Raw genomic sequence first — 16480 nt, 5'->3', positions numbered from 1 at the left:
CTGAATGGCTCTGCTTAACACCAGGGTCTCCTGTAGGTTGTGACCCTGGTTCTGTCCTTAAGTACCCCGCTCTAGCAATGCTGTACCGGGGTGCTCTGTGAAGTTGGCCCTCACATACATCACTGACAGACAGGGGGAAACTAGATTTTAGGTCAGCAAGGGCCTCTTCTGCCTGCTATGGGTGTTACGTCCATCACGGGAGATCTCCTCTTCCTGCATGACGTTGCTCACCCTCCATTACCCCCCAGAGTGGTGGAGGCTGGGCTGTGGTGTTACTCCCATTACTCCGACAGTGTGAAGGGCTGGGAAGTGGGACAGGAGGATTTGCCCCTTCTCCCACCCCTCAGAGCCTCCCTCAGTAGGCCCATCAGGGCTTCCAAGCAGCCGTCAATAAAAAACACATTCGTATTAAAACTGTAATGAGGAATAAAAAAACTTCACATTTTTTTCAATAACTCAGGATATAAAAAAGAGATTTTTATCAATTATGAAAAGGGTTTTGGCCATAAAAAGGTAATTTAAAGAGTCTGAGATGGATGGCAAATAGCATTAATGTCAGCCAGAACAAATGGGCCCACATTACTCAACTGAAAGGCAGAAGCAGCTGCCTGTGCAGGTCCCGCTGCTGCTGCAGCCTCTGCTCTGCTCACCCTGCCCCATCTCTGGTAAGAGGTCCCAGTCCCTGGTGGATCTCAGTGTGGCTGCCTCTACAACGAGCCCTCCTGTGGGCAATATCTGCTGCTCCACTGCCAAGGGAAAGCAAACAGGGAGCTTTGCATGCCTCAGATGGTCCACCTTGCTTTGTCCCTTGTGTTCCTGCTCTCTCCATTTGCAAGCTCCAGTGTAATTGATGTTTAGAGTCACACCAAGGACAACCTGGTGTCCTTATTGCCAGGGGAGCTTTGGGGCAGGTTACTCCCTCCTTCCATGGGTTTTCTCTCCACTCACCGCTCCTGGGAGAAGATCTGGCTGAGTCCTGCTCATGGCAACCTCTTCCTGGGTGCTCTAAGCCCCATTGTCTAATAGAGAGAAGGTTTTGTGGGTAGATTAGAGGATAATCTCCCCTGGCTTCCTTCAAGTTAATAAGATTTACAATACAGAAGGTTGGACAGTGGATTTTCTGAGGGATTTTTTGGAGGGCCTTCGGTAAAGAAGAAAAAGGTTTGAGATCAGCAAATGCAATGGGGAACGGCCTGGTAAGGAGTATTTCTGATCTCTATGCTTAGTGATATTTTTTTCTTAAATTTACAAATTCTTTAGGTGCCTGGGGGTTCACGTATGACATACCTGCACGGGATTTGTTGGCTCACAGTGTCTTGTGTGCAGATTGGTAAACTCTATTCAGTACAGTTTTCTCGGAGTTTTGATGGCACCTGAAGTGTTGCTGTGATGCAAATCAATCTTGGCTGGCAATGCCCACCACTGCTGTGTGGGGCTGTGTTCAGTGGGCACGTCCTGTGGAGGTGGTGGAAGTGCTGCACAGCAGCTTCTAGCCATTGGGAGAAACCACCGCCCAGCACATTGGGCAACCCTTCCAGTTCCAAGCAATCACTGGAAATCTCTCTTTGTAACTGGGATTAACAGTCCTTATGTGGTCTTCTTGCCTATGGAGACTTTCTTTTTTTCGAGTGTGGTGTGGTTGCTCAGCAATCTCTATGCATTTATGACACAACGGGATCTGGGTAGGGGCAGACACCGAGCTGTTATTGTGGAGGGACTGACTTCTGTTTCAAAGCCCGCTGCTCATACGCTCAGGAATATTCTTACTTGATGTTCTGGTCTAGACACAGGCTGGGGTTAACATGCCTGATTTTCCTCTGAGGGAGCAGGGAATCCTGTCATCTGCCTGCCCACTGATCTTTTAATACCCTACTTGATTCTGCCTGCTTAGCATCTCCTGTTTTCTTTTCAGAATTTTCTATCTGCCCAGTTACTTGGCTCTTGACCCATTGAGAACATGAAAACACGATGCAGTCAGTCTGGCCACTTTTGGCAATAGGTTATTTGTAGATGAAACAAATGACTTAAGATGAAATAAGGAGTTATAGGGCCTGACCTTGACATATCTGCATTTTCCTAATACACAGAATAGACACATAGATTTTTTTTTTTTATGAATTTTTAAGATGAACAGTGATCTAATAAGCTCTGTTTTATGGCACTTCTGGGATCTGTCTGAGGGACAGCTCCTGATTTTATGGAAGGATGCTGAACTATAGAAAGCACTTCAACCCTGCCTGCTTTTGTGATTTGAGAATTGAAGTAAAAATTGGGATCTAAGAAGTCTCAAAGGTCTTTCCACCATTAGCGAGCAAAGTGTGTCAGTCCCTATTAGGCAGACCAGCCCGAGAGAGAGGAGGTTTTTTCATGTTCCCTTTGGAAATCAAGTTATGTTTGTGAATATTAAGCACGTTTTGCACATATTTTCTGTAAGCTTTGCAGTGCTTTGGTTTTACAGGATGCATGGTTCAGAGCCAAACCTGTGAAGCTGTCTGTGAGAACTGAAGCAATAAACTCACATGACCTATTGCTTATGCCAGAAGAGCTCAGCTGAAGCAAACCCATGAGTTTCTCCCTTAAAAAGCTAACATAACCACTACATCTCAAATTGGCAAGTTCTTGGAAGAGGCTGTTCAGCACCAACCCTTCCAAATTTCAAATGATTAGTAGAAAATATACATTAGTTGGCTCATTTCAGATAACGAATGAAACTGAGGTGGTAACAGTTGTGAGTGGAGAACAAAGCTAATTTTGCCAAACACCTTATTGGATGTAACTGATTGGTTCAGGTCTATTAACTGTTATTCCCATTTATGAAGAAAGGCTAGAAGGAGGCTATAGCAATTAAAATTACCAGGGCAATTAAAATTACCAGGGCATATTATATTAAGGGTTATACTAAGGAACTCTCTCAGTGTAACTTTTGCTGCCTTGTCCTTTGTGAACTGCTAGCTTCTTCAGCCTGACTGCCAAGAAAACCTCTAAGCCCACGCCTCCTCTCCCAGGTTGTCTTTTGTCCTTTGGATCGTAACCTAACTTCTTCTTCTTCTTTTATTTTTTCCTTCTTTTTGTTTGAAAGAGCTGTGTTGTTAATGCGATATCCCATCAGAGGCCTTTGCCAATCCCTCACAATCCCTCAGCTCAGGAATTACACGTTGGCTGCTCCAAGCCAAACATTTGAGACACTGTGGTTCTCAGTGAGTGAGCAGGGATGAAAGGAAGGGTATGGACTGCACTGGTTCTGTGGGCCTTATCTCTTTGTTGACTACACAACCATTGGATGCTGATGACAGTGTTTTGGGTTGAGCATCTCCAGTGACAGTGTCCTGTACCAAACGAAGGAGGAGGGTCAGCCTGACTCAGTGGCAGGCTGTGGGCTAACCTCTCCTGGCTTTGCTCTCCACCAGGCATGTCTGGAGTGGATCTGTCCTCCACTCTTATTCGGTGAGGTGGCTTCCTGAGTTATGATGAGGTGTTTTTTGAGATGGGTGCCTCTGCTTATGTTAGGTAGACTCCACCAAACTGCCTTACCTCCTCCACAGCAGCCCAGTGATTTCAAACTATCGCAAAAGGAGCTAGATACCAGTCAGAGTTTAGAGGCTCCCTGTCCTGTTCCTGTTCCCGAGGCTGACTCGGTGGCTCCATCTGCTTTGGAGCTGCAGCAGCCCTAGGGAGGGAAGTAGGGCAATTGGATTCTGGCTCTAGAAGAGTGCGTTGCTGGATTGCTCGGAAATGCATGTGAATTAATCAAAATTAACCCCCTACCTTCGTTTCTTTAGCCCAATTTTCTCCTTGTAACAACCTCTAGCAGTGCACCCTGGGGGTGCCAGAGGAGAACTTACGTTCAAGGTGGAAGACAAACGAGCTGTTTCCCACTGCACCCCGGACTGGCAGCCCGTCCCTTTGCAACGCTTGTCACCCTGCAGTGGCAGCAGCAATGCTAGGCCTGTAAGCGTAGTTGATTTATGTTAACTGTTGAAACGATAATGTTTAATCTGTAAAGTGCTAATCTATTTTTTATGTTGATTATGAATAGGCCAGCTGTGCCTACTTTCCTATTCATAGAGTTTAGTGAACAAGCCCATTTCACAGGCTGGGTTGGGAGGGTGATTTACATGAGAGGAGACACTGCTTTAAGGAGGGTAAATCAGCTGAGTTACACCACTGAACCATGGACATGGCAGCCCAACAAGAAGAGCTGGGGGCAAGGGGAAAAACATGGGAGGAAGAGGAGGAAGAGACAGATAATGAATACACTGTAGAAGAAGCTGATGGATCAGAGCAGAGCCATGAGAAGTAGGGCAAATATGGGCAGGAGAAGAAAGGAGGGGCTGATATTCAGAGGAAAGATTGACAAGAGGAAAGCAGGAAATGATCTGGCTGACTTAGAATAGGACTTTCCTCTTTGGAGAGGAGAGAGAGACCTCTAGGATCCAGGGTTTGTATGACTGGTCATTGAGGGATGCATGGAACCCATTCCCCAGCATGGTGCCAGTGATGCTCTTGGCAGAGTCGGTTGTGGATTTTATTCACTGTGCGGTTGTCTCTCTCGAACAACTTTTCTGGATCTCTGTACGTTTTTTTCTGAGAGTAGCGTGGAAAGGATACAAACTCCAGGGTTCCATCCAGATCTCTTTGTAAGTTATTCTACATCTAGTTCTCTTCAGTCCCTGTACGTTGTTCTCTGTGGTGTGGACTTCTGTACAGCTGTGCTTCTTGCATTGACTGACCTGCCAGGTGTGCCAGTGTTTTGGTGTCCCATCAAGGTACATGACTGCCTTCTGAACTTTACATCTTCAGCAGGGCTTTACGACCTTTTTAGCATCTTTCTTCTAATGTAGTGATCTCATTATGTCCATTCCTTGATACGAATTCAAGAAAGGGAATTCAGGCAGAGTGCCCACATCTGCCAGGCTATATGTACTTCCATGTCCACCTCAGATCCTCACTCCTACTTCCCGCTACTATTACTCAGAGGCAATGCTGTGCTTCAATAAAACTTTATCATGCTTTTATTGACGTAATTATGACCAAAGCCTGAGGAAGGGACATAGCTGGGCAGAATCTGCTGGGACCAGCCTTTGCCCTCTGCGTGTTTTCATTGTCCACCCTGGCAACAGGCTGCTGGATTGTGCGGTGCTGCTTCTGTCACTCCTGCTCTTTGTCCCAGGCCTAGAAACCCTTCTCCCTCATCCCTGTCTGAGGAGACACTTAAAAGCATTCCACATAATACTCACAGGAGTATGTCTCTCTCTGTTTTAGGAGCTGTAGTAGAAGGGTTTGTCAGTGTAGCATATACTCACATATAGACAGTGCTGTCCTGCCAGATACCTCCGCTCCCCCTGCACACACATACACACACACACACCTCTCCTGACCCTCTTCTTCACTTGCCTCTCAGTGGATGGAGAATTTTGCCAATCATTCTCCTCACAAGCTGCACTGCCCCTGCCTCCTCCTTGACTCTGTGCCCAAGCCCTGGCACAGCTTTGCTTGCTGGTGATGCTTGTAGAACCTCTTCCAGCCATACACCCCCAGACATCCCCTAGCCACTCTCTGTATAGTCACATAAACCACTCCTCTCATACGCTTCTTAAAGCCCCCAGGCTTTCAAAGCTGAATCAGAGGCATTTGAGATGAGGCACAGGTGATGTGTGTTCCCGAAGGTCCCCATATATCCTCAGGCTTTGGCAGCCGGTTATTTCTCACAGGGCTGCTGCTCTTGTGCAGGCTTACAGCTGACAGGGCCCTTGGGGCATCTCTGCAGCCTCCCTGGCTGTGACTAATGTAGAGCCTGTTTGTTCTGGGTCCATTGACCCTTGGGTTTCAGCCAGCGTGTGGCAGGGATGTGTTTATGCCTGGTGTCAAAATGGTCTTGGAAATTCATTTGCTTCTGGGTACTTTCTTAAATCTTACCTTCTTGCTAAATGTGCCAACTAGCCACGTCTCTGTGGCATTTCTTCTTTTCTGTGGCATTTTGGGAGAGATTTCATCTCGATATAAGAAAGAATGGGTTTTTTGCATTGAGAACTATCAATCACAGAAACACCTCCCTGGGGATGTGGTAGGTTTTCAAGATGTGATAATCTTATCTAGGCTCCCTTTCCCATGAAAAGTTAGACCAGATGGGCTCTCCTGAGGTCCTTTCCAACCTGGGCTGTTCTCTGATCTGATGATTCTTTCCAAATGTGCTGTCTTTGCAGCAGGCTGCTGGCATTTGTAGGGGTGATACGTCACTTGGGAATATGTCTGCAGGAATTCAGTCAAGGGGTTCTGGGTGTGTTGGGGACCCCCATGTGTCTTACTATTTGTGTGGCTCAAGAGAAATGGGAACTTTTTGGGGGACAGGGAGAGATCAGTTAGATTGTTGTTACCTGTCACTTGTGAGCATTAGTACTTGATGTCTAGTACTAGATTCAGACCTGGCCTGGAAATGAGATCTGGAGGGAGGTCAATGTTGATCACAAGGGCAAGGCTGCAGCGATGCTTGATGGAGAGTTGGTGACATTGTCCATTGTGATGAGAAAAGAGACAGGAGGGATGGTTTGAATTAAAAGGTTAGGAACCGTGCTTTAGCTTTGTTGAATGTGAACAGAGAGATGACTATTTGAAAGAAGATGGCTGAGAGACGGACTGAAATTGTAGTCTGGCTGTAGGAGCAGGCTGATCTAGAGTACAGAGGTAGATGTTGCACTGCTAGCCCTGCAGGTAATATCTGGACTCTGCCTTCTTGCTATCCAGCTTGATGTCTGCCTTATGTCAGAAGTCTAATATGCAGTCTCTCTGCTTTCAGAGTGCTTTGTGAAACCAGCACCTGGACAAAGAGCAGCTGAATGAAGCTAAGCATGGAAGGAGCTGTGGTGATGCTAATGGAAAACCTGTAGAACTCCAGCTTTTGAAAGTATTGGCTCTTGGGGTGTTGCACTAGTCTGTTAATCTTAGCATCCTGTGTCTCTGGAAGGTAGTAGGACACACAATAGCTTAATTGATGAAAAACATTTATCTCCTTATGCCAGTCAGGAAGATGTTCCTGAGCCAGTTATGTTCCAGTCTGGTCATGACAATCTTTGCTTTTCTTGTACTGAGTAATGTTTGTTTGTTGGAGCCATGGGTAAGTGGGTCACCTTTCAGACAGGTGGGAGACGACGTTCACCTCACAGGTAGGGTCTCAGAAGACATATATCAGCTCTGTCTGCTCCTTGCTGTTGCTGCCTATTGTAGCTGTCACCACTGAGATTGGTTTCGATCCAGGATGAGTGATATTCTCAGACAGTTCTGCCTTGTCTTAAGGATTTGACTTAACTCAGGAAAATAAATGAAGCTACCGTGTGTGTGTCTGAGCACAGACTATTAAGCAGGAGTCATCAGGGATGGAATAAAAGGTGCTTTTCCTCAAAGTATGGCTCTGTAACAATTAAAACTACTACAGCAAGTAGACTGATGCTGTTTCTGTACAGCTCAGTGAATGGATGAGATAAAAGTAAGGGTGGCTTCATGTAGGCTTTCCAACTGCTTTTCTAGCCAGAAGAGACTACAGCAAGAGGATGGTAGGTGAGCAGAACAGGGAATAGCCAGGACCCTAGGTATCAGGCAGGGAATGAATGAACCACCTTTGGTATCCGAATGATGGGATCAAGGACTCTTCCTTTAGCAGAGTTCATTTTCTGTAACTCTCATGGCTTTGTGACTGGGAAATGCTGTTGGTAGGATCCCAGAGAAGATTCTCAGTGGCTGTAGAGTACAAAAAGTGGTACTGGGTAGAAGTAACAGCAAAAGATGAACATCATACCCCAGCTGGCTCACAGTCCTTTCCCAGAAGAAAGGCTGATGGTTAATGGAGAGCCCTGGATTTGTGCTATTGCAGTGCAATGTTAGAGGTGATTAACAAGGTAGCAGTGATTGGCATGCCAGGAGCAAATGTAAACCATTGGCAGATGAAGTTCCAGGTCTATGACTGTGTGTGTAATAACTGCTGTATATGTATTATACAGATAGGTTTTTAAAATATATATTAAAGTTACAAATTTGGCCCTGAGAAATTAAATAAGGGCAGACTGTACAGTCCTAATTCTGCTCATCCATGCATGAGCTCTTTGACATGGTGTGACCCGGCATCATATGGTATATCAGGAAGAACCAGTGTTAGAGCTCAGCTCTTCCAAATTCTAGGCAGGCACTTCATGCACATCTCTCCACATTGCTTTGCCATCCTGTGCACAGAAAGATGCACAGATTTCGGGTAAAAAGCCATATGTAATTGTTTGAGTACATCAGAATACACGCATACCTTTAACCTGTATTCATTTGGATGCAGTGTTTACCTCTATATACATGCACATTTACATGCATATGTAATATGAACACCAGGGAATCCATTCAGAAGAAAGCTACTATTCTGTACATATCTACAATATTATTAAAAATACTGAGTTAATAAATACATGTTCTTGACAGATGCATTTAGGAACCATCAATTAGGCTTGGCATTCATTAGGTGGGGAGAAGTCCAATCAGATTTCACTGACTCAACAAAGCCGCCTATAAATTGTGGGCTGTTTGTTCTGACGTTTGATGAATTATTCTTCATAATCCACTGTCTGCTGTGATAAATCTAATCTTTCAGTTTTTGCTGTCTTAATAATTCTCAGAGCAACAGTGTGACATTTTGTTTTTGTAGAGGGGAGAGAAAGGCTGGGACAATGGAAAAAAACCTCATTTGCTGTCTGGGAAGTAGATCACTCTACTCTGAGGTAACATTTTCTCACGCCTAGAGCTCTGCTCTTGCAGACTTGCAGGGCAGTGAGTCTTTGGTGCCATGGACAGTTACATGTATATTCTTGAAGAGATGACCAGCCTAGGATGAGGTTCATGTCCCTTAAACCTAGTCCAGCAAAGGCATTCAGACTTTTGGGAGCAATAGGGTCCTAGGGTCAATAAAGTGAATTCCAAAAGTGCTGGGAGCCATAAGCCTTGGAAATGCTGGATCAGACAGAACTCTTCAGCTATTCTGCCACATGAAGCAGAGGGGATGTTGTACTCGGCAGTGTTAAGATGGCAGCTGTAGCCCACAAAACTTCTCTGGGAAACTTGATCTCTTCCCAGAGTGGTATTGTGTTGGTCTGTTTTCCAGCAAGCTCATGAATCCTGTTATCCTAGTGCCCCACACTGCCTTGGCTGCAGACAGCATGATCCCTGTGTACATCTCAGTAAGCTCCTGCACGCTGAGCTCACCTCAGCAAGTTGCCATCCACAGAGCCATGATTAAGAGGGGACTGTTCAATGCCACCTCTATCAGGAATGGAAAAAACACATGAATGAAGTCACCTCGTCAAGGGAATTCCAGCTTGGAGAACCACAGCACGAGGAGATGTGCAAAATTTACCTACCCTAATCCCTTTTTTGATGTCAGCTTCCGCCATGGACCCGTCTCCCAACTGTATGATTCCCGTTGTCTTGAATGGATTTATATCAACTTCCTCCCGTGCATCTTCCTGTGCTGCTGCCTGGCATCAAACTGCTAGGAGACTGCGAGCTGTTCTTGGCCATCACAACAAAATGCTGTTGTCAGTGGAGCTCTGTTGTACCATGGCCTGTGATGAGTATCCTGGAGGCAAGAAGTTCAAGTTAATCCTGTGTTGCCTAGTCAGCCCCTTCTGAAATAGCAGGACATCTCATAGATTCCTATCTCCAAATACAAAATGCAAGGCTCAGGAGCAATTACAGTGTGCTGTGATCAGAAGAGGAGATCTGCTGTGAAATTTCGGTCGAGGTTTTAAATGTTTCGGTTTTCATTGCTTTTTGGTGATAAGAGAGTAGAATCATCCCTGTTGGGCCCCTTTTTGTGAATTATTTTGAGCATCTGCTATTGGTGAAGCTGTGGAGCACAGTGAGGTGTCTGGAGATACTTACTTCCAGTAATCTGAAAGTTAGAGGTTTCCTGAGCCAGCGATGGTATCTTGGTTCTTAATAACCTGTGATGGATTTTCTTCGTTGTCTTATGTACCCACCTGGACTTCTGATATTAATAACATCCTGTGGCAATGAGTACCACAGCTTAATTGGTGGGGGGAAAAAGACTTCTTTTTGCTTGTTTTAATCCTGCCATCTGGTAATCTTGTGTGCTAATTGACAATTTGCTGCTCTTGAGTTCTTCTATAGAGGGAATGAGCATTCCCAATCCCATTTGCTGAGACAGAAGTGATTTTTATAGAGCTCTGTGACATTCCCTCCCCATTGTCTCTCTTTCCAGGCTGAAGAGTCCTTTGAAGTCCTGGGAAATATTTGAAGGCAGTTTTGAAATGCTTTGGTGAAGGACTCTCTTGCCCTGTGAAATGCTGACCATTTGAAAGTCTCCTCACTGACACCACCTGTGCTGGACTGGTTCAGATCTGGCAGAGTTGAGGAAAGGTTCTTTGTAAGTGGTTATGGAAAAGGAGAATTGTCAAAATTGTCCTGGACTCTGCTGAAAACCTCCTGGATAGGACTTCTAATGCAAAATATTCTTACTTGGACCCTATAGTGGCCTCGGTCTGGCTGCACCACATAGAGGGGTTTGGAGCATTATGCTGGAAGGGGTTCAGCCTGCCAGCTAAACAGGGGTGGGCTGCTGAGACACCTTCTGTTAGTGATCCTGCATCCCACTGCACCCTAAATTTGTCCTGAACAGGCTGCTGATACATGGCCACCTTTCATCTGCCAAATGTGGCAGAACAGAGCCACCACATCCCACTCGGGATGATGTTATATACTGCTGGGTCAGGAAGGGTCTCCATGACTTAGGCTCCTGCTCCAGGGTACCTTGTTAGAAGTCTTTCTGGAGAGGGAAGGGAACATACCTCTCTGCAGAGTGGGCAGGTTGAAACCAGGCAGTAGTTTTTGATCATTTGCTGCAGCACATGGATATAAAAAGGTTGGGATTAAGAGGCAGTGTATTTCAAAAGAAATTAGCTGGCAAGACACGCACATTTAGCGTTTATGGTTTGGAGATTAAGACATCAGGCTGGAACTTGGGCTATCTGGGTTAAATCCCAGCGCTGTCAAAGATTTCTCAGAACATGCTGGGCAGGTCGTGTAAGGTAATACTTTCTGAAAGGACTCAGGATTTGGGATTTAAATCCAATTGACTTCCAGTAACTTCCTAAGTGTTTAAGGACGGGATTCGCAAAAAATACTGAGGCATTCTGATGCTCAGCATTGCGGCATCGGCTGACGTGCGCCACAGACCTCGTGCAGAGCACTGTGTGCTTTGGGAAGGCACTTCAGCATCTGAGGAGGCCTGTAGGTGACAACTGGGGACTCCCGGAAAGCATGAATTTGTGCAAGGACTGTGGTTGCTGTGCACCTCCTCCAATGGCACTCTGGGCTTGATGAGGGTCTCTAGGTGCCACCTCAGCACAAATACATACTAATAAGTGTCTAAGTAGATAGAACCTGTAAGAGCTTTTATATCAGCTCCCTGAGGTGTGAATACTAATACCAACAATTGTGAAAATATTTTGCATATTTAAAATGAAACGACCTTCATTCTTTAGAATGAAGCAGTCAGGGCTGTGTTTCCAGCCAGTGTCCAAACAGTGACACACTCATTTGCTGTTTGAGCACGTGCCCGATGGGGAGCTGGCTGTGCAGAGGGCTACCACCACGGCTAACCACCGTGGCCAAGGACCCCACTCACGTGTACAGCTGTAAACCTGCAGCTGGCTGTCCTGCTCCTGTTCAGAAGAACAGCCCTAAAGTTCCTTTTCTCGCTTTTAAACCTCTATTAAACCTGGCTGGAAACTACGCTTTTGTAGCATGTCCTGCCAGGATTACAGATGGTAACAGCTGGTTTGATAAAGCCCTTTGAGACCCACTGTGGCCTGAAAGAAGTTTGAGAGTTCCCTAAATACCATGTCAGGTGGGCTCTCAGACTGTCCCAGACCTTCGCTTGCTAATTATCCATCCTGAAAGTGGCGGTTAGAGATTTTGTTGAGGGTGCTTGTGAGCAGTGAGAGCCTGCAGCCTGCTCCAACCCTGCGTGAAATGGGTGCAGGCACCTTTCCTTGGGAAGGACCCTGTTCCCTGCTCTCTCGTGTGGGAGCTTGGTTCACCTCTTCTCTGCTTCCATGGCATACAGTCTCTCCCTCGCTTTTGCCTGTCTGGGACACACAGCCTGCGTCTGAGCCGCTAGCTGCCTCCAGCGAGCTGTGAAAGGACAATTTCATAATGAATGAGGGTGATTTGCTAAGTGGGGGGTCCTGGAGCCCAGCCGTAATTGTGCTGCTGCTTTATCTCAGCCTCACACCTGCTCATGTAATGGCCTGGCTGTGATCCGCTCCCTCCCCTGTGTGCACGCTCTACCCTTCTGCTCCTGGAGGAGCCATCAATTCTCTGCCCTCGCCGCAGTCCCTCGCCTTCCTGCCCTCGCCTGCAGCCTGTGGGTGCACACAAATTCCCCCTGGAATTGCAGTGGGGCTGCTGGGCTGGCTCCAACAGACACGACCGCTAACCTGGCTTTCGTACCTTAAATAGTGAGTTTTTAAATTAAATCCTTCTGCCCAAAAGAACTCCTAGAGGCAGCTTTCTTCAAATGATGTTTCCTTAAAAACTTAGTCGCACTAGAATATTGTATGTATTATTCCTGCCAGAGGGAACGTGTGCAGCTTTTTTTTTTTCCCCCTGCATGCGTTCAGTACTGGTGGAAATGGTTGGATTGACAGCGTAGGCAATTAAGAGCTTTTGAAATTCAGAGCAGGTGGAATTTTATCCAATTTATATGTGGTCTTACTATAAATGTACCTTACTGGATTCAAGCCAGTGAACTCCCAATTCTGTGCTTTAACCTTTGGAGGGTGTTTCTACCCTTATGACAGTTTGGCTGGTAAGATTGGCTGCTGCTCTGTAAAGGGTGCATCCCTTTAATATGAGCATGTAGGGTAAGGAGTTGAAGAAAGCCCCAGCTCGACCTCATGTGGCAAGTTCTCTGTTTGCATTTTTTCTTTCCTTACAGAATCTTATAGCCCAACATGCTCCTGGCCACCTTAAGTCTCTTCCCCTTAACAGGTCCTCTCTTCAGCTGAATGACAAACTTCACATAAAGGTAGAAGCCCCTGTGTCTTGAACACATGTCCCCTGAGCCTTCTGTCATCCTGTAGATGCTTCTTTCTTTATACTAATCTGAAATGAAAATCTCAATCCACAAGTGAGAGAGAAAAGAAAGGGCAGGAGGGAAAGAGAGAAAAACCTTTTTTTTGTCTGGAGACACAAATGTCAATAGGTTTGAATTATGGACCCAGTGTAATTAAAAAAACATGTAACTAGTTGTTTTTAAATGCAGTTGTTTTACTTAATTGATTTTACCACCAGGACCAAAGGGAATTTAATAAATAAATAAAATGCACCTTCCTAGTGAATTACTGGAGGCAGCTGAGTCTCTGTTGGAATCTAATTGCTGCAAATGCTCCAGTTTTTTTGCTAGCAATAGTTTTCTGTGGAAGGGGCTGGGAGAGAAGGGGTAGGGTGGTGTGGGAGGGGGCTTATTCCCTGGCAGCTGCAGGAGGGAACAGGCTGCTCCTTGTATAGTATTTTTCTTCCTTGTCAGCAAAAAGAATACTCGTTTAACGCTTTGCATGAAGACTTTGCTTAGAAGGTCTTTATTCATATTTAATTACTAGCTCGCTGCAGCTCCCATCTTTAATTACCTTTTAAAAAGCAGGTTACAAAAATGCACTGACATTATTTCTGTTACTGCATAAATTACAGGCTTCTCAACTGCTCACCTGAAATCAGTCCAGCCTGTGGGAAGGGTGGGACACATTCCCTTTCCTTCTGGATGCCTCAGAGCTTGCCTGCACCTCGCTCAACAAAACAGGACAGAAACCCTCAGCTAGCATTAGATGAACTAGCTCCATGCCTGAAGCCACACAACCGTGTTGACACCCCCTCTCAGCTAATTAACTGTGCAGAGGGGCCTGGCTAATCAGCCAGACTGGTGTCACACTACCATGGTAATAGCGTTTCCAGGGCCTGGGCTGCCTGGTGCTGCACTGAGGGTCTCTAGCAGGGTGCTGTATTGTGCAGGGCAGATGGGCCTTTGCCCATCTCCCATTGCCTCACCCATGTCTGTCTAGGTTTTTGCTTCCTGGACATTGCCCTGGTAAATCTACTTCTTCATCTGCAACTTTCCTTAGTCTAGTCTGAGGTTTTTTTGTCAGAGTTGGGTTGATGGTTGGACTAGATGATCTTGAACGTCCCTTCCAACCTAGATGATTCTATGATTATAAAAATATGGAAAAGAAATACATGCAAAGGGACAGCTGTTGGCTTCTGCACCCACACCCAGTAGCAATGACGGATGTTGACCATAATTGCTCCAACCCATTCTCAGGACAGCTTGGAGGGGCCCCTCACATGCTTCTGGCCGCTCCATGCCCTAGGTGAAATGTGCTGCTCTGCCACAGGTTTCCGTAAGCAGTGTCTCCAGGGCACTTCTGCGCCTGGCATGCTTCACTGGGAGGCCAAGCAGTGACAAGGCTCAGGCAGGGGACAGAGGAAGGATGAAAGGGCTGAGCCTGCCCAACTTTGGCATGCGTTGTCTCTGGCCTGTGGACAGGGCTTTCCTTAGGACAGTCTCTGGCACCCCAAGCTGATGTCTCTTTCTCTTCTCTCGACAGATCAAAGAGCTCTTTGTGAGTTTTGAGGACACTCCCTTGGGAGCAGCATCACTAGCCCAGGTGCACAAGGCAGTGCTGCAGGATGGGAGAACAGTGGCAGTGAAAATCCAGCACCCGAAGGTCCAAGCTCAGAGCTCCAAGGATATTTTACTCATGGAGGTAAAACTACCTGTTGACTTTGACTTACAGAGCAATTGCCTTTGAAACATGTGGGGGCCACACTCATGCTTGGTGTAAGCAGGAATAGCAACACCATCCCCTGGCTCTGAAACCTCCACAGAGATAAATGCTGTCTTAAGGGAATAATACAGCAAGTTGGTGAGGATTGCAGTGTGGGCGATTGTGTGGACAGAGAGACTGAACAAGAGCGAAGGAGAGCAGAAGGAGAAGACAGGTCAACATGGATGACATCAGAGTAACATTTAAAAACTAGAGCCTGTGTGCCCGTTAACTGGTTGATTAAACTGGTCTCAGTTCCCCTTGCAGTTAGGGCTGTGGGGCCAAAGAAAAATCGTTCTCCATGATTAGCACAGGTTTTATTTCAGGTAAATTCCAGTGTGGATTCAACAGTGGCTGAGGTTGCTGTGATTTAGTTTTGTTTCTTGGTCAGCTCCTTAATGCTGAGCTGATTAATGCTGAAAACAAAGCCACTGAAATATGGAGAGGGTCACCTAACAGGGGCAGACATGCAAGTGAGGGATTCAGCTAGGAAAAAAGTGTCAGTGCTTGTCTCCCATTCCTCTCCTGAACTCCCATTCCCCGTGCAATGCTGTATCTTCTCCCAGACTTCTAAGTCTAGCCCATTGAAGGGAGGAGCTGGAGAAAAGCTGTGGCACTGAACTCCATTGCAGTAGTCAAAGATGCCAGCAGTATGGTGGGGAACAGAAAATGGAGATGGGACTGAGCTCAAGGAGAGCGAAAGGGTTAGGTCTGTAAATGGTAGTGCTAAATTTTTAGCTCTTCTAATAAGCATATATCTGTATGTACAGTACAGTAATGTGCATATCCATTGGCAGTTGTATCCATGGGACTGAAGAGAGGAAGATTAGGCTGAGATGGTCTGATAAGTTTTTAGAGGGTACTGCTGATGCAGTGACACACAGTTCTCCATCACAGGAGATCAAGAATCAAAGTTCCTGCCAGCAACCTCTCAGAGGAGCACATAACTAAAGCTTCTTAGGCAGCTAAAACACCCTGCTTTGAGCAATCCTGGCTAGTCTGCAAAGAAGCACAGCTGGTTCCAGCTGAAGTACATCAGTTTGCAGATTAATATTTATTTTGAAACTCATAGTGAAAGAAATTTTTGGGTTCAATACAGATATCCCAGTAAGATGGGATATGTCTGTTTCAGTGCTAGTTTGGGAAGAGAGAACTGTTTGAACTGGGTTTGGATCCAGCTTTAGATATGGATTTCATTCAGGTCCTTGTCAGGACTGATTGCAGTGAGTTTGCCCAGTGAGTTTGCTTTTGTGCATCATCACATGGACAGCAGTTCTCGAGGCGTCCTTCGCTCCTGCCCAGGACAGGTTGGCAGAAACTAAGCAGTCAAGGAAGAAGGATGAGCAGGTAATGAAAGACTGAGACCAAGGCAATGAGAGGATTGTGTATGAATGAGCCAAGACCTAGATCCACCTTGGGACGTTTGCAGTTTTAACAGTAGGTATTACAGAAAAAATCCCCCCTCACACCATGTTACTGTGATTGCTGGTTATACTGGTAAGAGAAATTTAAACAAATAATTTGAAAATTATTCCTGTCTCTTTTGTTCTTAGACTAATCCTCCTAGTAAACTTGAAAGTGAAACAGTGCATTTCCTCTTGGCAATTTAG

At 46.0% G+C, this 16480-nt stretch overlaps 1 protein-coding gene across 6 annotated transcripts in view; it reads left to right on the top strand.

Moving 5' to 3' along the window:
- The window catches only part of ADCK1 (aarF domain containing kinase 1), an 82584-nt gene that overhangs the window by 42858 nt on the left and 23246 nt on the right, over positions 1-16480 (top strand). For all 6 annotated transcript variants that reach the window (XM_014941766.1, XM_014941764.1, XM_014941762.1 and 3 more), the window contains exon 5: positions 14652-14810. In XM_014941766.1, the coding sequence (XP_014797252.1) occupies positions 14652-14810 (159 nt within the window). The remainder of the gene's footprint in view (positions 1-14651; positions 14811-16480) is intronic.

Source organism: Calidris pugnax, unplaced genomic scaffold (assembly GCF_001431845.1).
Source record: "Calidris pugnax isolate Ruff unplaced genomic scaffold, ASM143184v1 scaffold56, whole genome shotgun sequence".
NCBI lineage: Eukaryota > Metazoa > Chordata > Aves > Charadriiformes > Scolopacidae > Calidris > Calidris pugnax.
The sequence above is the reverse complement of the archived record's forward strand: the minus strand, read 5'-3'. Positions and strand labels throughout refer to the sequence as shown.